General features: G+C 44.4%; 1 protein-coding gene and 1 long non-coding RNA gene across 3 annotated transcripts in view; one reads left to right on the top strand and one right to left on the bottom strand.

Moving 5' to 3' along the window:
- Positions 1 to 1,306, bottom strand: part of CTR9 (CTR9 homolog, Paf1/RNA polymerase II complex component) — a 34,023-nt gene extending 32,717 nt beyond the window's left edge. The window contains exon 1 of the mRNA XM_072794075.1: positions 1,051 to 1,306. Within this exon, the coding sequence (XP_072650176.1) occupies positions 1,051 to 1,095 (45 nt within the window). The 5' untranslated portion in view covers positions 1,096 to 1,306. The remainder of the gene's footprint in view (positions 1 to 1,050) is intronic.
- Positions 297 to 22,222, top strand: LOC140614790 (uncharacterized). 2 transcript variants are annotated; one of them, XR_012015566.1, is made up of 6 exons: positions 297 to 795; positions 11,222 to 11,322; positions 15,770 to 15,843; positions 16,784 to 16,880; positions 20,023 to 20,074; positions 21,782 to 22,222. It is a non-coding gene; the product is annotated as an uncharacterized lncRNA (long non-coding RNA). The 2 variants fall into 2 exon arrangements; XR_012015567.1 differs by lacking the exons at positions 15,770 to 15,843; positions 16,784 to 16,880.
- The last annotated feature ends 256 nt before the right edge of the window (positions 22,223 to 22,478 follow it).

Genomic DNA, 22,478 nt, shown 5'->3' on the forward strand with positions numbered 1-22,478 from the left:
GGCACACATGTCAAAGAGGCCAGAGGAGAATATTAAGGTAAAAGCACAGAGAAGCACACCAGCAAGTACTGCCAGTTGTCTTCAAGTCACCGGAGCTACAAAATGTCACAAAAGCTTTGCTTATTCAAAAATAATAAAACAAAACCCTGCATAACATATAATCTGTGTGAAGTGCAGACAGATAAGCACCGATGCCACAGGCCCGACAACTTGAGAAGCACAATCCTAGAGGCAACAGGAAGTTGAACGCTGCCTCTGTACGCGTTCCTCAGGCCACAGCACTTGTGTGGCACAGACACTTTTGAAAGTGGGCACGAAAATGAACAGTGGGTAAATGCTCTGGAATTAGTGCGGACGGTCACACAACTTTGTGACTACTACTACTACTACTAAAAACCAATGGATTTTAGGCTAAGTGAATTGTATCTCAGTAATGTATACCTCAACCGAACAAAAATAAGAATTCGTGACACACTGGACCCAGACAACAGCAGCGCTGAGGGCTTTACTGAGACACGCCGCGGGCTACCCAGGATGGGGCGTCGGGAAGGGAGGGAGCGTTGGGTCCAGCAGCACACCGCGGGGCTGCATCTCGGGCCCCTCCTGGGCGCTGGAGCCGTGTGTGGAGGACACAGCGCACCACCACTCCAGTTCCTAAGGGATAAAGGGCGACATTCTGGGCGTTCTCAGGGGAAGGCGGCTGGAGCAGCAGAGACCACCTTACGACTGACTCATCGGCACTCCAAAACCCCTGCGCCCGACAGCTAGGAAGCGAGCACTGTCACAGACGAACAGGTAGGAAGGAACTTCCAACAACTCCCGGGGCGGCCCCGGGGCTGCGGGGACGCGACGCTGCCAGGCTGGAAGGGGGCAGGGGCAGGGGCAGGGGCAGGGGCAGGGGCGGGAGGTGACTGCGGCTTCGGCCAGGGAGCCCGACTCGGGCTCCTGGCGCAGAAGGTGCTCTCGCCCCGGAGACCAAGTGGAGAGAAGGGGGAAGGTGGGGATCGTCCAAGTTCACGGCCCCCGCCCTCCCCCATACGCGACACTTACCTCGTCAGTGTCCCGGAGGGGAATCTCGATGGAGCCCCGCGACATGATGAGATCAGAAGGCGAGCGGGCGTCCCGCCCGTCCGCTCCGCAGCCGGCGCTCCCGGCTTCTGGCTCGTCCCGGAGGCTCGCGGCGGCCAAGCTCGGGTCGTGACTGCCGCCCCGCGGCGCCGCCGGAGCTGGGGCTTCTCCTTCCCGTCAGCCGCTTAAACAACGAGCAGCGGACGGCGTCCGGCCACTTCCGGCAGCCCCGCCCCCTGCCCCGGAAGCGTTCCCCGCGGGGAGGCCTGTCAGGCGGCGGGCCCAGCCTGCGGCTCCGCGGCTGCCTCGGCGGCGGGTGGACGGCGCCCGGGGCCCCCTGAGCCCGTCAGCCCCGCGGTGGGTTATGGCCCCAAGTCAGCCCCGCACTGGCGCGGCCTGAAGAAAAGCGCCGGGGGCGTAGCCGGCCGGCCCCGTGGCGGGCGGGGCGACGAACGAGCAGCGGGTTCGGGCCGGGCCGCGACTGACGAGGGCCGTCCGGCCAATTGTGGCGGCGGCGTGGGAGCCCGGCCCGCCCCCGCCTCCGCGCCCCGCGCTGGGCCCGTGGTCGCTCGGTGCCGAGGCTCCTCGTGGAGCGGACAGGAGGTGCCGCCCGCCTGCGCCCCCCTCGTCGGCCGCTTACACACAACCGCGGCTGCGAATTCCGTCAACACCGTGGGAGTCCCTGTGCTGTCTGTGCATGTGTGTGTTCTCGGTTCTTAGCAGCATATGACAATCGGCCGGATTGGAGATTTTTAATAACATTGTTGAATTTGATTGACTCAGCGTTTTTGATTAAATCACCGAATTCGCTCAATACATTTTAGTTGCTGTTGTCATCGTAGATTATGAGTAAATGCAATCAGTGTTTTGATCCAATCAGATAAGAATCGGATTAAGTAAAGTTTTAATCCTTGTCACTTTTACCTCCCAAGTGTCTCTCAGGTGTACCTTCTCTTCATCTCACCACCTCCATTCCAGCCCAAACCAATAGCATCACTTTTCTGCCTGAATTACTGCAGGAGCCTCCCATGTTACCCGATACTACAGCCGCTCGCCCTGAATTCCAATCCAGCTTCAGCATATTACATATTACACAGCATATTACAAATTGGTAAAAATACCAATTTGGGGGCGCCTGGGTGGCTCAGTCCGTTAAGCATCTGCGTTTGGCTCAGGTCTTGATCCCAGGGTCCTGGGAGCCTCACATCAGGCTTCCTGCTCAGCGGGGAGTCTGCTTCTCCCTCTCCCTCTGCCTGCTGCTCCCCTTGCTTGTGCTCACTCTCTCTTTCTGTCAAAATTTTAAAAATATATTTTATTTATTCATAATTGAGAGAGGCAGAGGCACAGGCAGAGAGAGAAGCAGGCTCCCTGCAGGAGCCCGACGCGGGACTCGATCCCGGACCTGGGATCACGCCCTGAGCCAAAGGCGGAAGCTCAACCGCTGAGCCACCCAGGCGTCCCTCTGTCAAATATTTTTTTAAAAAATAAAAATATCAATGTGATGTATTTCCTCCCAACTCCCTCAAAAGCTTTAACTGGAAACTTTGTAAGCCTTTACGTGCAAACTTTGGTAAGTTTATGTTTTTGATTAGTTGACTAGTTGGAGCTGCGCTGTCCAACATAACGCTAACCCTGTAATTAGCCATGTAATTTAAAATAAGCTAGATGGTTTAAAGTTTTCTAGTAGCCACTTAAAGCAAGTAGGTGAAATTAATTTTAGTGAAATATTTTATTTAACCTAATATATCCAAAATATAATTTCAATATGTAATCATATAAAAACAGATAATTCACATTTTTTAATACAAGTCTTGAAAATCTGGTATCTACATTTCTATACCTTATTCTTAATTGCTTAGCTTTTTTTTTTTCAAAGATTTTATTTATTTATTTGACAGATAGAGCCAGAGAGCACAAGTGGGGGGAATGGCAGAGGAAGAGGGAGAAGCAGGCTCCCCACAGAGTGGGGTGGGGATATTCCAGGACTCAGGGATCACCACCCAAGCTGAAGGCAGACGCTCAACAGACTGAGCCCCCCAGGTGCCCTATTAATTGTTCAATTTCAATAGGAAATATTGGACTGTATTAGATATCATAAAATTTGCAGTTGGAAGAAAAGATTCACATACTTGAGTTTTTCCAAATGCACTTAAAAATTCCGAATAACTGAAGCAATTATCAGCTTTAAATTTTAATTAAAAATAAATAAAATTGAAAATTTAATTCCTCAGTTGCATTAGCTGTATTTCAAGTGCTCAATAGCCACATATGGTTACTGGATACTGTTTTGGACAGTACAGCAAAGTATTTCCAGGAAATACTGTTTACTTACATATTAAGGTTTACATAGTGAGCTTTAAAAAAAAGTACACAGGGGAATCCCTGGTGGCTCAGTGGTTTAGCGCTGGCCTTTGGCCCAGGGTGTGATCCTGGAGACCCAGAATTGAGTCCCACATCAGGCTCCCTGCATGGAGCCTGCTTCTCCCTCTGCCTGTCTCTGCATCTCTCTCTGTGTGTGTCTCTCATGAATAAATAAGTAAAATCTTTTAAAATATAAAATAAAAAAAGTACACATAGTGGTGAGCATTTTGAGCATTATCCATGCTCAAAACCTCCCTGGCCTTAAAGATACGAGTAGTACATTTGAATTAGTCTTCAACCAAAGGCATCCTAACTGATAATTCAGACACTATGACTGATAGGATAACAATTTAGATTGGGATTTGCGGAGGAAGTGATATTTAAATTGCAACTGAGAAGATGAGGAAAATTTGGCTAGGTAAAGGTTATAAACGAGTGTGTATCAGACAGAAGGAATACTGTGCTAGGGAAGAGCTTGTGAACATTCATAGGCTATGTGGCTGGAACATAGAAATGAGGAGGGACGGAGACATAAGAAGTATCCAGATCATGCCCAGATTTATCCTTGTAAAGCAAAATCAGCATCTTGCCCTGCTTCCAATATGTATAAGTATAAATGCCACATACCACAGCCAGGAAAACAAAACACTTTGTGCTCTGAGGTAAGCCAAAAAAGAAGTGTTATACTATCTATTGTCTCCAAAGTGAATGAAACCTCTAACATTTCTCACATGTTACTGATTCTTTAACAAAAACAATGTAAGCATTGACTTTTGTAATGCTGACTTTTGTAAGCCTTTTGTAAGTCTGATGATATGCAATAATTTGGGGGAGTATGGAAATCGTATGAGAAAGTTACTTTTTCCATCATGAACCATATAATCTTGGCGTGCAAGTGTTTTCTGAACCACTGCTTCTAAAGTTGAACTCACTTGTAAACTTTTGAGAGTCTTTTTCTAAGAAAACTTTGTTCCTGAATACTTTTGTCTTTGAGATTTCTTTTGACATAGGATATGTTAAGGAGTTTGGATTTTATTTTAGGTTCAATGTAACCGAAAAGTTTGAAGCGATTTGTATATGTTTTAGTCAGTATGTGTGTGTGTGTGTAAGAAAGAGAAAGAACTGGTTCTGTGGCTTTAAAAGATTATTCTGGCTACATTGTAGAGAATGGATTAGAAAGTGTTTGAGAGGATGTGGGCAGACCACTTAGGAAACTAGTTCTGATGACTATCCAGGTGACACATGATAAATATCTAGGAATAGGATTAAGGTAGTGGGGTTGTAGAGAGATATATAATATATCTCCATTTCTCTCCACCACCATTACAATCAATCAAGCAATACATAAATCTTAATCACTAGATCTTGCAAACACATTGGATATACAGGTCATTGAAAAGGTAGTATCAGGAAGGGCTTCCAGAGTTTTGCCATGAGTTATGGGGTGAATGAAGTGTCATTTTTCCAAGATAGGAATGATTATAGAGGAGTACATTAAGACAAAGCTAGATCACAAGTTGGGTATCAGACATATATCTGAGACAGATATCAGGCACTTGGATATACAGATCTAGAGGTCAAAAGACAGTTTCTGAGCTAAGAAGTAAGTCTGAGAGCTGCTGATATATAGATTAAATTTAAAAGTATGGAATTCTGTGAGATAAGCCAGAGAGAGTTTGAAGAGTGATAGAACAAGGCCCCAGACCAAGCTCTGAGGCATTCTAGCATATAGCAGGCAGGTAGTGGAACAGGGTCTGCAAAGAACCAGAGGATTGAACAGAGAGAAAAATCACTTGACAACAGTACAGAAACTGCAACTCAACTCTGTTACTTACAGGCAGCCTTTTATTTTCCCCCAACTGTAGCAGATATGAACTTAGGCATTTTTAAACTTTAGATCCAGTTTTGAAGTGAGTAAAAAAGATTTTATCTCAGCTGGCATGACTGTGCAATGTCCACTCACAAAATGCCATTCTCCACATTGGGCTTGAGTGCACCAGATCCAGGTGAAGCAGTGTATTTGGTCAGTGTGGGCTTTGTTGAGTGTATACGAAGACAGCTAAGATTCTTTAGTTTTCTGTTATTGGTACTGTGGTTGGTTATAGTGTTGGTAAATATATATGTTTAGGAAATCCAAAGAGTGAGCTATTTTTTAAAAAGATTTATTTATTTGAGAGAGAGAGCGCACACACATGAGCAGGAGGAGGGCCAGAGAGAGCCGGGGAGAAGAAGCAGACTCCCTGCTGAGCACGGAGCCCCAGAAGGATCTCTTGACTCTGAGGTCATGACCTGAGCCGAAACCAAGTCAGACATTCAACCAACTGAGCCACCTAGGTGCCTCCAAAAAGTGAAGTATTTTTAGGTTGATATAATATGCTAATTATTAAAAAGGAATAAAGCATATTTGATCTTAACAGAGAATGTTTGAGACCTTAAATTAGATATCTTTTAAATAGCAGAACACAAAGGGAAGTGTTTTAAGTACTTTCTCTACATTAGTGAGAAAGAATCGGCAGCTGTATTAATTCACTAGGGTTGCCATAACAAAGTATCACAGACTTTGTGACTCAAGCAACAGGAATTTATTTTCCCACAATTCTGGAGGCTGGTAGTTCAAGGTAAAGGTGTTGGCAGAGTTGGTTTCTTCTGAGGCCTCTCTCCTTGGCTTGTACATGGCCCTCTTCTAGATGTGTCTTCCCTCTGTGCATGTCTGTGTCCTAATCTTCTTCTTATATCAGTCATATTGGATTAGGGCTCACCTAATGACCTCATTTTAACTTAATTATCTCTTTTAAGATCCTGTCTCCAAATATGGTCACATTCTGAGATACTGGAGGTTACAAGTGCAGCTTATGAATTTTGAGAGGACAGAATTCAGCCTTTGACAGAGGTGATCAATAGAATAAGTCTTTGCACATGAATTTTTAAATGGTGGTGCTTTTTCCCTGTCAAATACCAAAGTAAGGCTTGTTTCTGAAATATTAGGATATATTATCTGTAGTGAACGTTTTAGGTTATAATTAGTCATTACGTTAGTATGGGCAGTTGTTTTACTATCTATACCATAGCTTTCCCTGGGTTTTCAACAAAGATTCATCTCTAAAACATGAGCTTATTTTTAGGAATTTAAAACTAAATGAAATGCTCCCTTAGGTAAGAACTGAGAAGGTAAGGGTAAATAGGCCTAACTTGACTGTCAGTGAAAAGCTATAATGGGAATCTTTGTTCTGGCAAGTTAGAATAATTAGATAATCCTCCAGCTATAAAGCACCTACTTTGGACTGCTCCGGTGGCTCAGGGCTTTAGCGCCGCCTTCAGCCCAGGGTGTGGTCCTGGAGACCCTGGATCGAGTCCCATGTTGGGCTCCCTGCATGGAGCCTGCTTTTCCCTCTGCCTGTGTCTCTGCCTCTCCCTGTGTCTCTCATGAATAAATAAATAAAATGTTTTTTAAAAAATTGATGAATTGGTTCAGAATAGTCAGAAATTTTGTATCTCTCATTAAAAAAAAACACCCCCCCCCCAAAAAAAAAAAAACCCACCTAGATACACTGGATTAAAAACCAACAAGAACAACCTAGTAAATGTCCTTGTAAATGCATAGCTGAGAGATCTAATAACCTGAGTCACAGAAATTTAAGCCTATACTAAGGCTACCCAGGTAGTGGTAAGTACAAGAAGGGTGTTGTTTTTCATTACTGCAAGGGCTTGAGAATTTTTTTTTTTAAGATTTATGTATTTATTCATGAGAGACACAGAGAGAGAGAGAGAGAGGCAGAGACACAGGCAGAGGGAGAAGCAGGCTCCATGCAGGGAGCCCAATGCTGCACTCAATCCCCGGACTCCGGGATCACGGAGGGCTTGAGTTTTAATGCTCACACACAGACAGAATTAGAGGCTTTGGGTCCATGCTGTAAGCCTTAAAAAGTACACCCTTGGTAAAAGGGGTGGTAAGTAGGGTGGAACTAAAGAAAAAATATCCTACCAAGACACATGACTGTATGGCCTCTGGATTTGCAAGTTACAGGTGATGGTAGTAGTGGTGTTGGAGGTAGCTAGAAGAGGGATGGGAGGGTTTCCCTTGAGAATTTGCAACCATGGGTCTGTATATCAGGTAGATTTGATCTCTGACATTACCTAGTATTTCTGGGAATCCCCAAGGAAAGAAATTAGCATAGGAAATACCCCTAAGTGTGTGGGATGCCCAGGCAACTTACTTAATCTTCTTGATTGATACTTATTTACTATAGTAGGAATTAAATAATAGTAGCTAACAGATACTGAATGGTTATTGTGTCAGCACTCTATTTGCTGAAACTTCAGAACAACCCTATGACATGGATACAGTAACCTGTCAGAAGTGCAGGGCAATGAGGAGTGGTCATATCTGTTTCCTAGGATTGGTGTGGAAGTAAGACAAGGAATAATGGCATAGGCCAATGCTTATGTGACTCTACTTTGGAAACTGTGACCATATGCTTTATCCTTTGGGATTTTCTCACTTCAAGTAGGACACAGACTCTCAAACTCTTCTCTTCCTCTCTTTCTTGTTGGTCCCAAGGACAAGAAACATAAGATCCCTTCTTGTCTTAAGGATTTTATTATTGATTCTTGTTGAAGGAAGGAAAGAATTTGAGGTGGCCTTAAACGATGGGTGGAATTTTTTTTTTTAAGATTTTATTTATTATTCATGAGAGACCCAGAGAGGCAGAGAAAAAGGCAGAGGGAGGAGCAGGCTCCCTGTGCGGACCCCGGTGTGGGATTCCATCCTCTACCTCTGCCAATCACACCCTGAGCAGAAAGCAAGACATTCAACCATTGAGCCACCCAGGGGCCCCAATGGGTGGAATTTGAATAGGCTGGATGTGGGACGAATGTTTCAAGCCGAACGGATAGTAAGCAAAATCTTAACAGTGGGAATAATATACACTTTAAATACCAGTGACAAGTAAACATATCACAGCATTAAAACTTGATAATTCCTAAAAACAAAAAGCAAAACAAAAAACAAAAAACCCTTAATAATTCCTTGATATCTGTCGAGTCTCCCATCTCTTCCCAGAAGCCTTCCTTGTTGAGTACCTTCAAGATACTCTGTCCTTTCTATGTTTCCTATTGTCTCCAAAAGTAGCTTGGTATTGACCTATATTCAATTTGGAAGAACAGTATACATCACGATTTATTATTTATTTATTTATTTATTTATTTATTTATTTATTTATTTATTTAAAGTTCATTTATTTCATTCATGAGAGACACAGAGAGAGAGGCAGAGACACAGGCAGAGGGAGAAGCAGGCTCCATGCAGGGAACCCGACACAGGACTCAATCCTGGGACTCAATCCTGGGACTCCAGGATCACGCCCTGGGCCGAAGGCGGCGCCAAACCGCTGAGCCACCCAGGGATCCCCCCATCAGGATATATTTAAAACACAGTTTTTGAATGTAGTCTTTTTTCCCCTCTGACTTTGCCCGTCCTGAAGGTCAGAATACATCTGGAATACCCCCTTTTCCTAGTGTAAGGAAGCTAGAAGGTGCTGGCTACATCAGTAGATTTGGAATTGCTTTGTCAAAGTCACAGTCAGAAGTACAGCAGAGGATATTGCTTCCCAAAGCAAATGTACTCATGGAATTTGCATGCTATTGCTTTGCATAGACAAAGCTTTCTGCTTAAGTGTTTAAATAAATATTTTGGAGATATTTTCAGAACCTTGAAAAGTGAAGATTGCTCTTCACATTCATTCCTAAAAATTGCGAGAAGCATTACAAATTCAAGAAAAGATGGATTATTTTGACTGAATTATCTGAGGTTTTGTATATTAAAAGATCTTTGTTTATAAAGCGAGTTTAGAACTGTTTAAAAATACTTTTACCTGATTATTTGTCTATCTTTATGTATGTTATAAACACATCACTGTGCTCTGGGACTTGTTAGGGCAAAGAAAAATTAATGCGTGCTTCAGTGAGAATTCTTTTTACTTAACCCCGTGGTGACTTTATGCTGAAACAAGTATGTTGTTAACAATTTAGGAAATTCTTTCCCAACTATCCTATCTACTTATTCACCTCTATGAGTGCGGAAAATCAAGTTGACTGTGTAGTTTAGGATTGGTCAAGCAGTGGCTTACACAGTATAACCAAACTTAGTCAATTTATCAGTGCTCTTGGCTCATGACATGCCAAGGGCAGGTCATACTCACATACTACTCATAGTGCAGATGATTCCAGCCAGTGAAACCTGTTTACAAAGGCAATGGTTAAAAAAAATAATAATAAAAAAAATAAAAAGCATTCGGATCAACATTTCAGCACTATTTTCATTTTAAAATAATTTTAAGGAGGAATAAAGGGAGAGTATTTTAAGGTTTGGAGAGGTTTTCTATTTTCGTATTTCAGAGACAGGACTGTCCCTGGAAGGCACTTTTTAAACTTTTTAGTGTAACAAACATCACTGGGAGCGCTAGTTGAAACTCAGATTTCAGCACCATCCCCAACCCCCTCAGTTTCTGATTCAGTGGGTGTTAGGATGGGAGGGGGGCATAATTTGCATTTCTATTGAGTTCTTTGGTGGAGCTGATGCCCTTGGTCCAGGGACCACACACTTTGAGAACCCCTGTTTAGGGAGCCTGGGATTAGAGAGTCCCAGAATGGAACTCCACAAGAAAAGTTTTACTTTCTTAAATACGTCCGCTGTGCCAGACACTGAGCAAGTCACCTTGCATACGTTCTGTCTCACCCAGACAGAAGCCTCACAAGCTGGGAATTAGTACTCCTATTTTACAGATCAAGGGGTTGAGGCTCAGAACGCTAACTCAGTGATCCAAGATCACACTGGTAGTAAAGTGGCGGAGCCAGAGTTTGAACCTGGGCTTTCTATGTCCAGGTGCATGCTACTCCTGCTAAAGTCTAATCTGGATGAAGTCCTAGCTCCAGCTCCTTCCTCATGCAGGAATAATTTCTCTAACATCCCAGAACTATGGTTCTCCATGCTCAAACCATGGTTCTCTTCTGCTCAAACCCATCACAGAGAGGCACTGGCTACTTCATGAGGGAGGCCTCACTGGGGGACAGCTAGGGTGACCAGTTGTCTGATTTGCCTGGGACCCAGGGTGGGATAGTGCAGGGCCACTCTGGAACAAAGGGTCTCTCGGGGATGGCTCAAACCACTTCAAATGCAATATAACAAGACTATCCTTCTTTCCCATAGTTTCCACTTCTGTTGCAGTTGTTTAACAGGGTCTTGTCCATGACAATCCTTCAGCTATTTGAAGACGATGATCTTTCTACCAGTCCTCAGACTGTCCTCATTGCCCCAGACCTTTCTTCAGAGCATTTACAGTTTTTTTTAGGAACTCTCCCAAGAGCATTATGTATATCAACTACCTAAATCCTCACAAAAGTCCTATGACGTAGGTACAATTATTACCCCATTTTGTAGAAGGGGAAACTGAGGACAGGCAAGTACCCTGGCCTAGGTCACATTGTGATCAAGAGGCTGAGTCAGGATTTTAACCTACAGGGCATGGCTCCAGAATCCACACTCTTTCTTTTTTTTTAATATTTTATTTATTTATTTATTCATGAGGCACACACACACACACACACACACACACACAGAGAAAGGCAGAGACACAGACACAGGCTCCCATGCAGGGAGCCTGATGTGGGACTTGATCCCAGGACCCGGGGATCACGCCCTGGGCTGAAGGCGGCGCTAAACCGCTGAGCCACCCAGGGATCCCAAGAATCCAGACTCTTAATCACTATACTTTCCTGTTTTCCTCTCGGTCGACAGGGCTTTCCTGAGTACCTACTATGACAGAGTGAAGAGATACAGAAGAGGGATGGGGTCCTTGTCCTCATGAAGTATACGGTTTATCAGGAGACACATGAGCAGTAAGTAAATAATGAAAAAAATAAAACCATTACAAGTTAGAAGATGTGCTGTGAAAGCAATAGGTGTTCAGACAGAAAATATTGGTGAAGCAGTTTGAGTCCAATCAGAAGACTACACAACAGGTAAAATGGGGGGCAGTTTAAAGAATTATTAACTGTGATAAAAAGAGTAACTATAGGATGTAAGGACACTATCTGGGACCCTAGAGCTGAGGGAGTATATCCAAAGGACAGACTTGGAAGGGCTTCAGCTCTCATTAGGGAAGGTATGGGTATTAGCTCAGGTTGCCATAGCAAAATGCCATAGACTTGGTGGCTTAAACAATAGGCATTTATTTCTCACAGTTCTGGAGGCTGAAAGCCCAAGATCAAAGTGCCAGTTGATTATGTTCTCTATTGAGCAGTTTATTCCTGGTTTGCAGCCTCCTGGGTTTGCATGCTCACAGTGAACAGAGAGAGAGAGAGAGAGAGGGAGAGAAAGAGAGAGTTCTCTGGACTTTTTTCTTTGAAGGTGCTAATCCCATCGTGACACCCCCACCCTCAAGACCTCATCTAAATGTAATCATCTCCTAAATGCTTCATCTCCAAATGGTAGTGTTAGCGGTTAGGGTTTCATAAATGAATCCTGGGGGGCACAATTCAGTCCATAGCAGTGTGGTTCAGCCATCTGATAGCAGATAAGTTGCCTGATTTGGCCAGGCTGGAGCTAGCCTAGAGTCACCGGACAAAGAGGAGACCATATTCTGGAATGCAGGAGGGGATGTAAACCATCAGCACCTGGCCATGTGGGTGGTCTGGGTGGTCTGGGGCCCTGGAGTGGGCAGGAGGCTTTTAGAACATGCTTGTGGAAAGGCTGTGAAAAGCTTATCACTGAGCTGAGGCTGCAGGGTTATGGAGAGATGGTGCTCTGGGCCCATGGCTGGGGTAGGATTCAGCATGCATCCTCATACTTGCCCCTCTGTCCCGGAAAATGGCAGGAAAGTCTCTTCCTCCAGCAATGTCCCTCCAGTGCCTTCAACTGAGAAAGTTTACATTTTACTTCAAAGGAGAAATGCATAAAGGAATCCTGTTGTTTAGCACAGAGCCTATTTTGAAAGGTGTATCCAGAGCTCAGAGGCCATACCCTGATAATGAAGGATTTAGTGCCAAGTTTAACAAAAAACTGTTGATAATATAGAGACACCTGGGTGGCTCAGTGGTTGAACGTTTTCCTTGGGCTCAGGTCGTGAACCCCTGGGTCCTGGGATGGAGTCCCATATCAGGCTCCCCGCAGGGAGCCTGCTTCTCCCTCTGCCTGTGTCTCTACTTCTCGCACTATGTCTCTCATGAATAAATAAATAAGATCTTTAAAAAGCTGTTGATGATATAAATCCAAAGTAAAAATTTCCAAGGTCTTCCACCTTACTCCAGAAAGCTACAAAATAAGAAAGGAGAATCTCAGTCCTTCCCTTCATATCCCATTTTCATTGCTCAAACATAAAAAGCAGTTTCCGGTGGTTCCTTCCAGAAAAAAATATGTTACTCACATACACACCAATGTTATAATTTTTTTTTAAATTTTTTTATTTATTTATGATAGTCACAGAGAGAGAGAGAGAGAGAGAGAGAGAGAAGCAGAGACATAGGCAGAGGGAGAAGCAGGGCTCCACGCACCGGGAGCCCGATGTGGGATTCAATCCTGGGTCTCCAGGATCGCACCCTGGGCCAAAGGCAGGCGCCAAACCGCTGCGCCACCCAGGGATCCCCCAATGTTATAATTTATACAAAAGGGATCGTTTTCTTCTATACTATGCTTTTTTCTTTTATTTATTTTTAAAGATTTTATTTATTCATAGACACAGAGAGAGGCAGAGATACAGGCAGAGGGAGAAGCAGGCTCCATGCAAGGAGCCTGATGTGGGACTCGATCCTGGGTCTCCAGGATCACACCCCAGGCTGCAGGTGGCGCCAAACCGCTGCACCACCAGGGCTGCCCTGCTTTTTTTCTTTAATATGTCTCAACGATCTTCCCCCATCAGTACACCCAGATCTCCTTTTTCTCTTTAATCACTGCACAGTATTGTGTCATGTAGATGACATATAATTTATTTACTTTTAATAGACACTTTGGGTGTTATTTTTATAAACAATCTGCCAAGAAGATTCCTGTACAGTCATATGGCTGCATTTTTGCACATATAAGCATATATATAAATTCTTTGCTATGGGAAAGGATATGTGCCTTCGAAATTTTGGAATTTATCACGTTAACCTGCAATAAGTGCACCAGTTTGTGGCCTCCTCTCATCACAAGTGAGAGAGCAGCGATTCCCTCACAGCTCTGCCAGCATCAGGGAAGCCTTGTACAACTCTGACAAGTGAAGAAAAGATGTTTTCTTACTATTTTGATTTGCATTTTTAAAATTATACATGAAGTAGTGCATCTTTCCATTTGTTTATCATCTTTTTTTTTAAATTATTTATTTATTTATTCATGAGAGACACAGAAAGAGGCAGAGACACAGGTAGAGGGAGAAGCAGGCTCCCTGTAGGGAGCCCGATGTGGGACTCGATCCTGGGTCTCCAGGATCACACCCTGGGCTGCAGGTGGCACTAAACCGCTGCGCTACCGGGGCTGCCCCTGTTTATCATCTTTTGAGTTTGTTTTTCTATAAACTATTTCTACCCTTTGCACAATTTTCTGTTGAGCTGTTCTTTTTAAAAATATTCATTCATATATATTTAAGTTAAGGAAAAGAGCTCTGTGAGAAATATGTCTTAAATATATTTTCCCTGTTTTGGAACTTAGTCTTTTAAGTGTTAAGTGGTTCTTTTTTTTTCCTTTCTTTTTTTTTTTTTTAAGATTTATTTATTTATTTATTTATTTATTTATGATAGACATAGAGAGAGAGAGAGAGGCAGAGACACAGGAGGAGTGAGAAGTAGGCTCCATGCCTGGAGCCCAACGTGGGACTCGATCCCAGGACTCCAGGATCATGCCCTGGGCCAAAGGCAGGCGCCAAACCGCTGAGCCACCCAGGGATCCCCTTCCTTTCTTTTTCTATATCAAAGTTACATTGCTACTCAGATGAATTTATCAGCTTTTCCCTTTATAGCTTCTGAATTGTAGAACCTTCTCAGAAAAGCCTCTTTCTTAGATTAGTACTAAATTAATCCACATTTTTAGATATTATGTTTTTTTTCTTTTCTTTTTTAAAAAAGACTTTATTCATGAGAGACAGACAGAGAGATGGGCAGAGACACAGGCAGAGGGAGAAGCAGACTCCCTGCGAGGAGCCTGTTGCAGGATTTGATCCCAGGACCCCAGGATCATGACCTGAGCCAAAGGTAGATGCTCAACCACTGAGCCACCCAGGTGCCCTGGCTTTGTCCTTATCTCAGTAGATACTATTACGAGGTCACCATTTATTTACTTACCTCTCTTTTCCCCAATAATTTAAAATCTCATCTTAACATGTTTACAGTATTCTAATTCTCTTGTGCATTACAGTCTATTTTTTAATTTTTCTTTGGTTCCATTAATTTCTTCTCTTATATCAAACTTCTTTATTGACTGAGGGTTCAAAATACATTTGCTAGAAGTGGGTTTGCTTTGGACATGGTGGACAGAGAGGATCTTGCTGAGAGGTGACATGTAGATTAACATGATTAACATTTGAAGAATTAGAAGGAATTTGCTACAAGGAGATAAAGGCAGGAACATTCCAGGTAAAAAAAAAACCTATGTATCCAATGGCTGGCAGGCAGAAAACAGTTTGGTGTGTTTGAAGGCACTGCAAAAAGACCAGTATGGTGAACACAGTAAACATAGGAGAGAAAGACAGGAGAAGGGGTGGGAAAGATAGGCCAGATTTTGTCAAGAAAGGTTGGTTTTGTCCTGAGGACAAAGGGAAGATGAGACTGGATTTGGAGTAGGGAGCCACCATGCTCCAATTTCCCAGAGTATAACTTCGCACTCTGGCTATTGCGGGGGCTGGGTAGGTGTTCTGGGCCAGAGACGGTGGTAGTCAGGCTCCAGAGGGGCAGTGCAGCTGGGGACAAATGGGTGACTCAGGCACATTCTGGCAGTAGAATGAACAAGATTTGTTGATAGCTTGGGTGTAGGGTAAGTCACAGGAAGGAATCATAGCTGATTCCCAGAGGCCTTCTTTTCATTGTGTACGTTTCTGGACCGAAGGGGAACTGAAAAAGTTACTAGTCCCAGTTGCTGAACTGCAGGGCTGTGACAACAAGGCCTCAGCAGAGGGCAGCAGAGGGCTGTGGTTCTGCTTCCTGGGGCCGTTGGCAGGGGTGGATAAGGGAGGGGCTGGGGTGCAGGCCAGGCAGCTAGATCAGATCCTTTAAATTTACCCACCTTGTGCATGAAGGCATTTTAAAATGGAAAAATAGCAATGACTGGGGGAAGTGAGGGACCTGTGAAATATATTTGGGTTTGTTTACAACACAGAGTCACAACAAGTGGTGCCATTTGCTGAGATGGGGACGATTTGGAGGACATTGGATTTGGGATTAGGAATGAAGGTGAGTGGGCTGGGGTTACATCAAGAGTGCAGACCTGAGATGTTTGGCTTGAGATTTCTGAGGAACCCAAAGCAGGTAGCAAGTAGGCTGTCTGATATGTGGATCTGGAGCCAGAAGGGGTCCAGGTGGAGCCACCAACCCACGTTTGAATGTTGTTTAGAATTGTAGGGGTGGGTGAGGTAGCGGAGGGAGAAGAGAACATAGAGAGAGAAAAGAGAGCTAGGACAGAGCCTTGAGGAACAGCGGCAAAAGAGTTGGGTGGAAGAGAGGGAGCCAGTGAGAGACCGCAGGGCAGCCAGGGGTATGGCTGGATGAGTGGGAAGACTCAGAGTGAAGTAAGTCAGTCGGAGAAGGACAAACATTATATGTTCTCATTCATTTGGGGAATATAAATAATAGTGAAAGGGAATATAAGGGAAGGGAGAAGAAATGTGTGGGAAATATCAGAAAGGGAGACAGAACATAGAGACTCCTAACTCTGGGAAACGAACTGGGGGTGGTAGAAGGGGAGGAGGGCGGGGGGTGGGAGTGAATGGGTGACGGGCACTGGGGGTTATTCTGTATGTTGGTAAATTGAACACCAATAAAAAATAAATTTTTAAAAAAAAAAAGATCACAACCTGAGCCGAAAAAAAAAAAAAAAAAGAAACCCACTTCCCAAATCTTTGATGGCTTCCCCTGAGAATAATGTCCACCCTCTGGGAGGCTGTGCCCACTCTGGCCCATGTCTACTACCCTCACTGCCGCTCTAGGTCCTCCCACCCTCAGGCACCTCCTTTGGGCCTCACAGTGGTCTTCTTGCCTCTCTGCTGGGGAGACTCCTGTTCTTGGTGTGTTGCTTCTTCCTCATCCAAGTAGCTTCCTCTTGTTCTATTCTCCCAGCATCTTATTGATTTCCTTTATGGAAAAATTGCTGCCTTATTCCTTTTTGTGTTCTTAGAGTCAACACGGTGTCTAGCAAGAAGTTGGGCATGTAATAAACATTTTGACTCATGAATGAATGAATAAGACTTTTACTCTACACTGTGGCCCTTGAGGTGAGAATTTTAAATCCCCTCCAACTTCTCGTTTCTTATTCTTAGTTTGTATAATTGAGCACCTGACTAGTGATGGGTGGGTTAAAACATCGGTAGCGGGATCCCTGGGTGGCGCAGCGGTTTAGCGCCTGCCTTTGGCCCAGGGCGCGATCCTGGAGACCCGGGATCGAATCCCACGTCGGGCTCCCGGTGTATGGAGCCTGCGTCTCCCTCTGCCTGTGTCTCTGCCTCTCTCTCTCTCTCTCTCTCTCTCTGTGACTATCATAAATAAAATAAAAAACAAACATCGGTAGCTGCGTTCCAGTGACCCGCCCAAAGGGGAAGTCAAACACTTGGAGAAAGAGCCCCTGGTTGGTGTTGCAGAACCCCAGGGCTGTGTAAGCAAGGCCCCAGCAGAGGGCAGCAGAGGTCTGTGGTTCTGCTTCCTGGGGGTGGGGTGGGGTGGGGTGGGGGTGGGGGTGGGGTGGGTGCTGGCGTGGGCTGGTGCTGAGGGGAGGGGCGGGGCAGCCGGCTAGGAGGCTAGAACCCGAACTATAGTGTTTGGGGAGATGGGACCGTCTAGTCCTTTGCAGGAATCTAAAGTGCATTGATGGAGGGCATGAGGCAGCCTTCCTGTTTGTGTTTAGATGGTGCTGATTCTTGCCACTCGAAGTCTAAGGAAGCTCTTATACTGTGGGCCCCTTGCTCTTGGGAAGGGCAAAGGGTCTCCTAGAACAGTGATGGGGGAGGAGGAAGGGCCCTGAGTCAAGGGTGTAAGGGGACAGGCCTCCAGGAGACTGTTCTGCAAAGCAAGGAATAACGTGGTGCGGGTCAGTTAGAGGCAGGCAGGAGCTGGGAAGGCTCAAAGGCGGCACTTTGGGGAAAGAAGGGGGTAGTTAATGGGTCAGAGATGTGCATTGTCAGAAATAACTGTTTCTTATGCTCTTTGAATTCTGGTCTCCTTTTTTATTAGTAGAGGCGTTTTTAAAGTTTGTAACCTATCATCTGAGCTTAGGTGAAAAGGGATTTTGTGCAAATATTGATCATAGTGTCAAAAGGGGAGCACAGTGCCCCCCTAGGTGCTAGCAAGTGGTAGCAGCAGAGGTCAGAGTGGAAGGCCCTAAGTGGCAGGGATGCTTAGTCTGGGCACATGGTCTTCTAACACACATGTGCGTGCACGCATACATACATCTCACACGCATGCTCATACAGATATATAACATACACATAACACACCCTCATACACACACATCTCACACACTGATGCACACATCACAACACACCCACACCCATACTGATAAAAGGCAGCCATCCTGTTGTGTGTAGCAACAATGTGGCTTAAGTTTAGAATCAAATCAACTCTTGGTTTCAGGCATAGATTCTAATTGGCTTAATCATCAACATAATCCCTACCCCCTTGGAGCTTCCTTGGTTACTGGGGTTGTTTTAGGAGTGGATATATAACTACATAAATCTATTAGATGTGAATGAGTTGGCAGGTAGCCCTGGAAGCTGCCAGCAGTCCCCTCAGAAAAGGCTGGTTTAGAAAAAGCTGACAGGGGGCAGGTGGAGATGAGAAACTCACCAGCAGAGTTGTAGACCTCAGACATTGTGAGCTTCTGAACAACCTGTGCCAGAAACCTACGCCACCTCTAAACTTAAGATTTGATGAACCAGGGGCGCCTTCGTGTCTCGGTGGTTGAGCATCTGCCTTCAGCTCAGGTCATGATCCCGGGGTCCTGGGATGGAGTCCTGCACCAGACTCCCCGCAGGGAGCCTACTTCTCCTGCTGTCTATGTCTTTGCCTCTCTCTGTGTGTCTGTCGTGAATAAATAAAATCTTAAAAGAAAAAAAAATATTTCATGGACCAGGAAGTTGTCTTGGTTGTTTAAGGTCTATAGGTTGGGTTTCTGATATCAGAAAACTTGAGAATGGATCAACTCGTCACATAACTCTTCTGTAGGAAGCCGGGGGAGAGGGGTCAAGCCTCTGCTTTAATAAGGAGGACTGTTCCTTCCTACCCCTCTATTGCCCTCTTGGTCCTCAAAGTGATCACAGTGGAGCTGGCACAGTTCTCAGACCTTTCCACGTATGATAGAGAGGGAGAAAATAATACTTAAAGCTCATTGTGGCCTCTTTGCATTCTATGGAAACTGATACGATTTTAATCTATAGAGGAATAAGTATCTCTCTATATATACACACATGCCTCCTCTTTCATCTAACCTGAGAGGTGGTCATTTCTTACCATTTTACAGACGATCAATGATACTCAGAGAGAGTGTCATCTGCTCAGTGTGAAACAGCTACGAACAGGTGGAGCTGGGCTTCCAACCCAGGGATCTTTGGCTCTAAAGTTCATGGTCTCTCTTCCAGGGTAGCCACCTACCACACTCCACACTCATGGCTGCCTCCTGTAGGTGGGTCTAGGTGGGCCTTTTGGGGAAGAGGGTGAGGAAATATTCTTGTACATTTCTTAACATTTCCTGGGCGTAGTGGTGGGAATGAGGAAGACAGCAAACCCCTTTAGGGTTTCTGATCATCATAGGAAGGAGAAGCAAAGTGGACGTTGAAAAGTCAACCGGTGCTAGGGATGCATTGTAACATAGTGGCTGGGCACACAGCCTTAGAGCCCATGAGTCTTGGGTTCAGGCTCCAGGGCCATAATGGACCTGTGACCTCAAGCAAGTTACTTAATTTGTCAGCGCCTGAGTTTCATCTCTGATAATGAGACCTACCTCCTAGGACCTTCATATAGGCTAAATAAGAAACTGTAAGTAAAGCACTTATCACAGTGCCTAGCACCACGGAGCTTGTGGTGTAACTTGTGTAACTTGTCACACCACATTAAGGTACACAGTGCTCTGCAAGCTCAGGGGAGACATTCTAAAGGCCATTGTGGTCCAAATTGCAATGCTTAAACACTGTATGATACAGAGAAGTCAAAGGGAGGCAGTTCACGTACAATGCTTTCCTTTTTGTAAAATTTTAAATTGTGGTAAGATGCATATAGCATCAAAATTACCATCTTTACTATTTTTAAGTGTAGAGTTCAGTAAAGTTAAGCACATCTACATTGTCATGCAACCAATCTCCAGAATTCTTTTCATCTTGCAAAACTAAAACTTATACCCATTATTCTCCTCATTCTTCCCTCCCTCAGCCCCTGGCAATCACTATTCTATCTTCTGTCTCTGTGAATTAAACTACTCTAGGTAAGTGGAATCAAACAATATTTGTCTTTTTGTGATTGTTTTATTTTATTTGGAATGATGTTCTCAAGATTCATCCATGTTAGCATGTGTCAGAATTTCCTCCCTTTGAAGGCTGAATAACATTCCATAGTATGTATACACCACATTTTGTTTATCCATTCATCTGTCAATTGATACTTGGGTTGCTTTTACCTTTTGGCTATTGTAAATAATGCTGCTATGAACATGAGTGTACAAATATCTCTTTGAGACCTTGCTCTCAATTCTTTTGGGTATATACTCCGAAGTGCATTTGCTGGATCATATGGCAATTTATTTTTAATTTTTGGAGGAAACATCATACTGTTTTCCATAGTAGCTGCACCATCGTACAAATGTTCCAGTTTCTCCACATCCTCATCAATACTTGTTTCTTCCTTCTTCCCTCTCTCTTCTTCCAACGTTTCTCCTCCCCCCCCCTTTCTTTCTTTCAATAGTTGCCATCCTAATGGGTGTGTGGATGTGAGGTGGTATTTCATTGTGGTTCTGATTTGCATTTCACTAATGATTAGTGATGTTTACATGTGATTATTAGCATTTGTATAACTTCTTTAGAGAAATGTCTACTCAAACCCTTTGCTCATTTTTATAATCAGCTTACTGTTGCTGGTTTGTATGAGTTTTTTAAAAAATATATTCTGGATATTAATTCTGTATCAGATATATGATTTACAAATATTTTCTTTCATTCTGTGTGTTGCCTTTTCACTTTGCCAATTGATGCATGAAAATTTTAAATTTTGATGTTGTCTAATTTATCTATTTTTATCATAGTGCTTATCTTTTTTTTTCTCCCTTGCGAGCAAGTTGGTGGAAAGTGAGGTGACCTTGGCTGTGTTCTATCTCTGTTGTTGGCCATTGGTATGAAAAAGGAGAAGGAGCTCCTTACTACAAAAGACAAAAAAGACCAGTGTCCCTATTGGAGACATCAGGACAGAAGATTTAAATACATCTGTTTACTGAAGACTCCTGAATTAATAAGGAATGCTGACATAGAAGGATTGGCTCTTAGAGAGCCCCTCTGACATGTGGCTCAGGAATCAAGCTGGAGGTGGCAGGAAATCTGACCATTGTGCTGGCCAGGACCGGTTTCCGGGACTGTCAAGGCCAGGGTAGGAGTGGCTGGAACTAAGATGAGATAGATGAGGCACTGAGGGCACACAATTTAAAGAGACACTCCCTTTCAGGTGCCACCTTGCATAAACCAGGAGGGAATACCTCCTATAATTTTGCTCCTGGGCACCTCCCTTACCTCACCCCAGTCCAGTCTCTAGCTGGTGCCAGGGTAAAGGGGGGCCTGGCATCATGGTTTCTGTGTCTGAGTGAGGGAGACAGTTGTGTGGTGAAGGGCATACAAGTGTGTGTGTGGCCCACCTCACAAGGAAGAATGCTCAGGCCAGAGTGTGCACCTGATGGTCAGGCCCAGTGGATCCTGACTGTGATAGGCTCTCAGATATCTTCCCCTGGATGGAAGATCAGACCTCAGGGTACCATGCAAGAGAAAGCATGTTCCTTTCTTCTCTTCACCCACAGAGTAAGCTTGGGTCCAGAAATGGAATCCATGATACCGTGAAAGGAAATATATTAGTTATCTATTGCAACATAACAAATTATCCCAAAACTTAGTGGCTTACAACAACAACATTTATTATTTCACTGTTTCTGTAGGTGAGGAATCCAGGCACAGCTTACCTGGGTTCTCTGTTTCAGAGTCTTTCACAAGCTGGAATCAATATTTCACCTGCGAATAGTCATCTCAAGGCTTGACTGAAGAAAGATCTTCGTTTTAAGTTTGTTCATGTGTCTATTGGCAAGATTCAGTTTCTCTCTAGCTGTTGACTGAGGCCTCCCTCAGTTCCTTGCCTTGGGCGACTCTCCAACATGACAGCATGCAAGCCACCATGCTGAGAGGGCAGTAGAGAAAGAAAATGCAAGCAAGATAGAAGTCATACGGGAACCCTGGGTGGCGCAGTGGTTTAGCGCCTGCCTTTGGCCCAGGGCGCGATCCTGGAGACCCGGGATCGAATCCCACGTCGGGCTCCCGGTGCATGGAGCCTGCTTCTCCCTCTGCCTATGTCTCTGCCTCTCTCTCTCTCTCTCTCTGTGTGACTATCATAAATAAAAAATTAAAAAAAAAAGATAGAAGTCATAGTCCTTTGTGGCCTAATCTTGGAAGTAACACTCTATAACTTTTGCTATATTCTCTTAGTTAGAAGCAACTCTCTTGGTAACACACCACCCCCCCCACCCCCCCACCCCCCCGTCAAACACACAAACTACCCCACACAAGTCCTTACACCAGGGTGTGAATACCCAGAGGCCAGACCATCAGGAACAATTTCAGAAGCCTACCACAGGAAGGGAG

Source organism: Canis lupus, chromosome 23 (genome assembly GCF_048164855.1).
Source record: "Canis lupus baileyi chromosome 23, mCanLup2.hap1, whole genome shotgun sequence".
Classification (NCBI taxonomy): domain Eukaryota; kingdom Metazoa; phylum Chordata; class Mammalia; order Carnivora; family Canidae; genus Canis; species Canis lupus.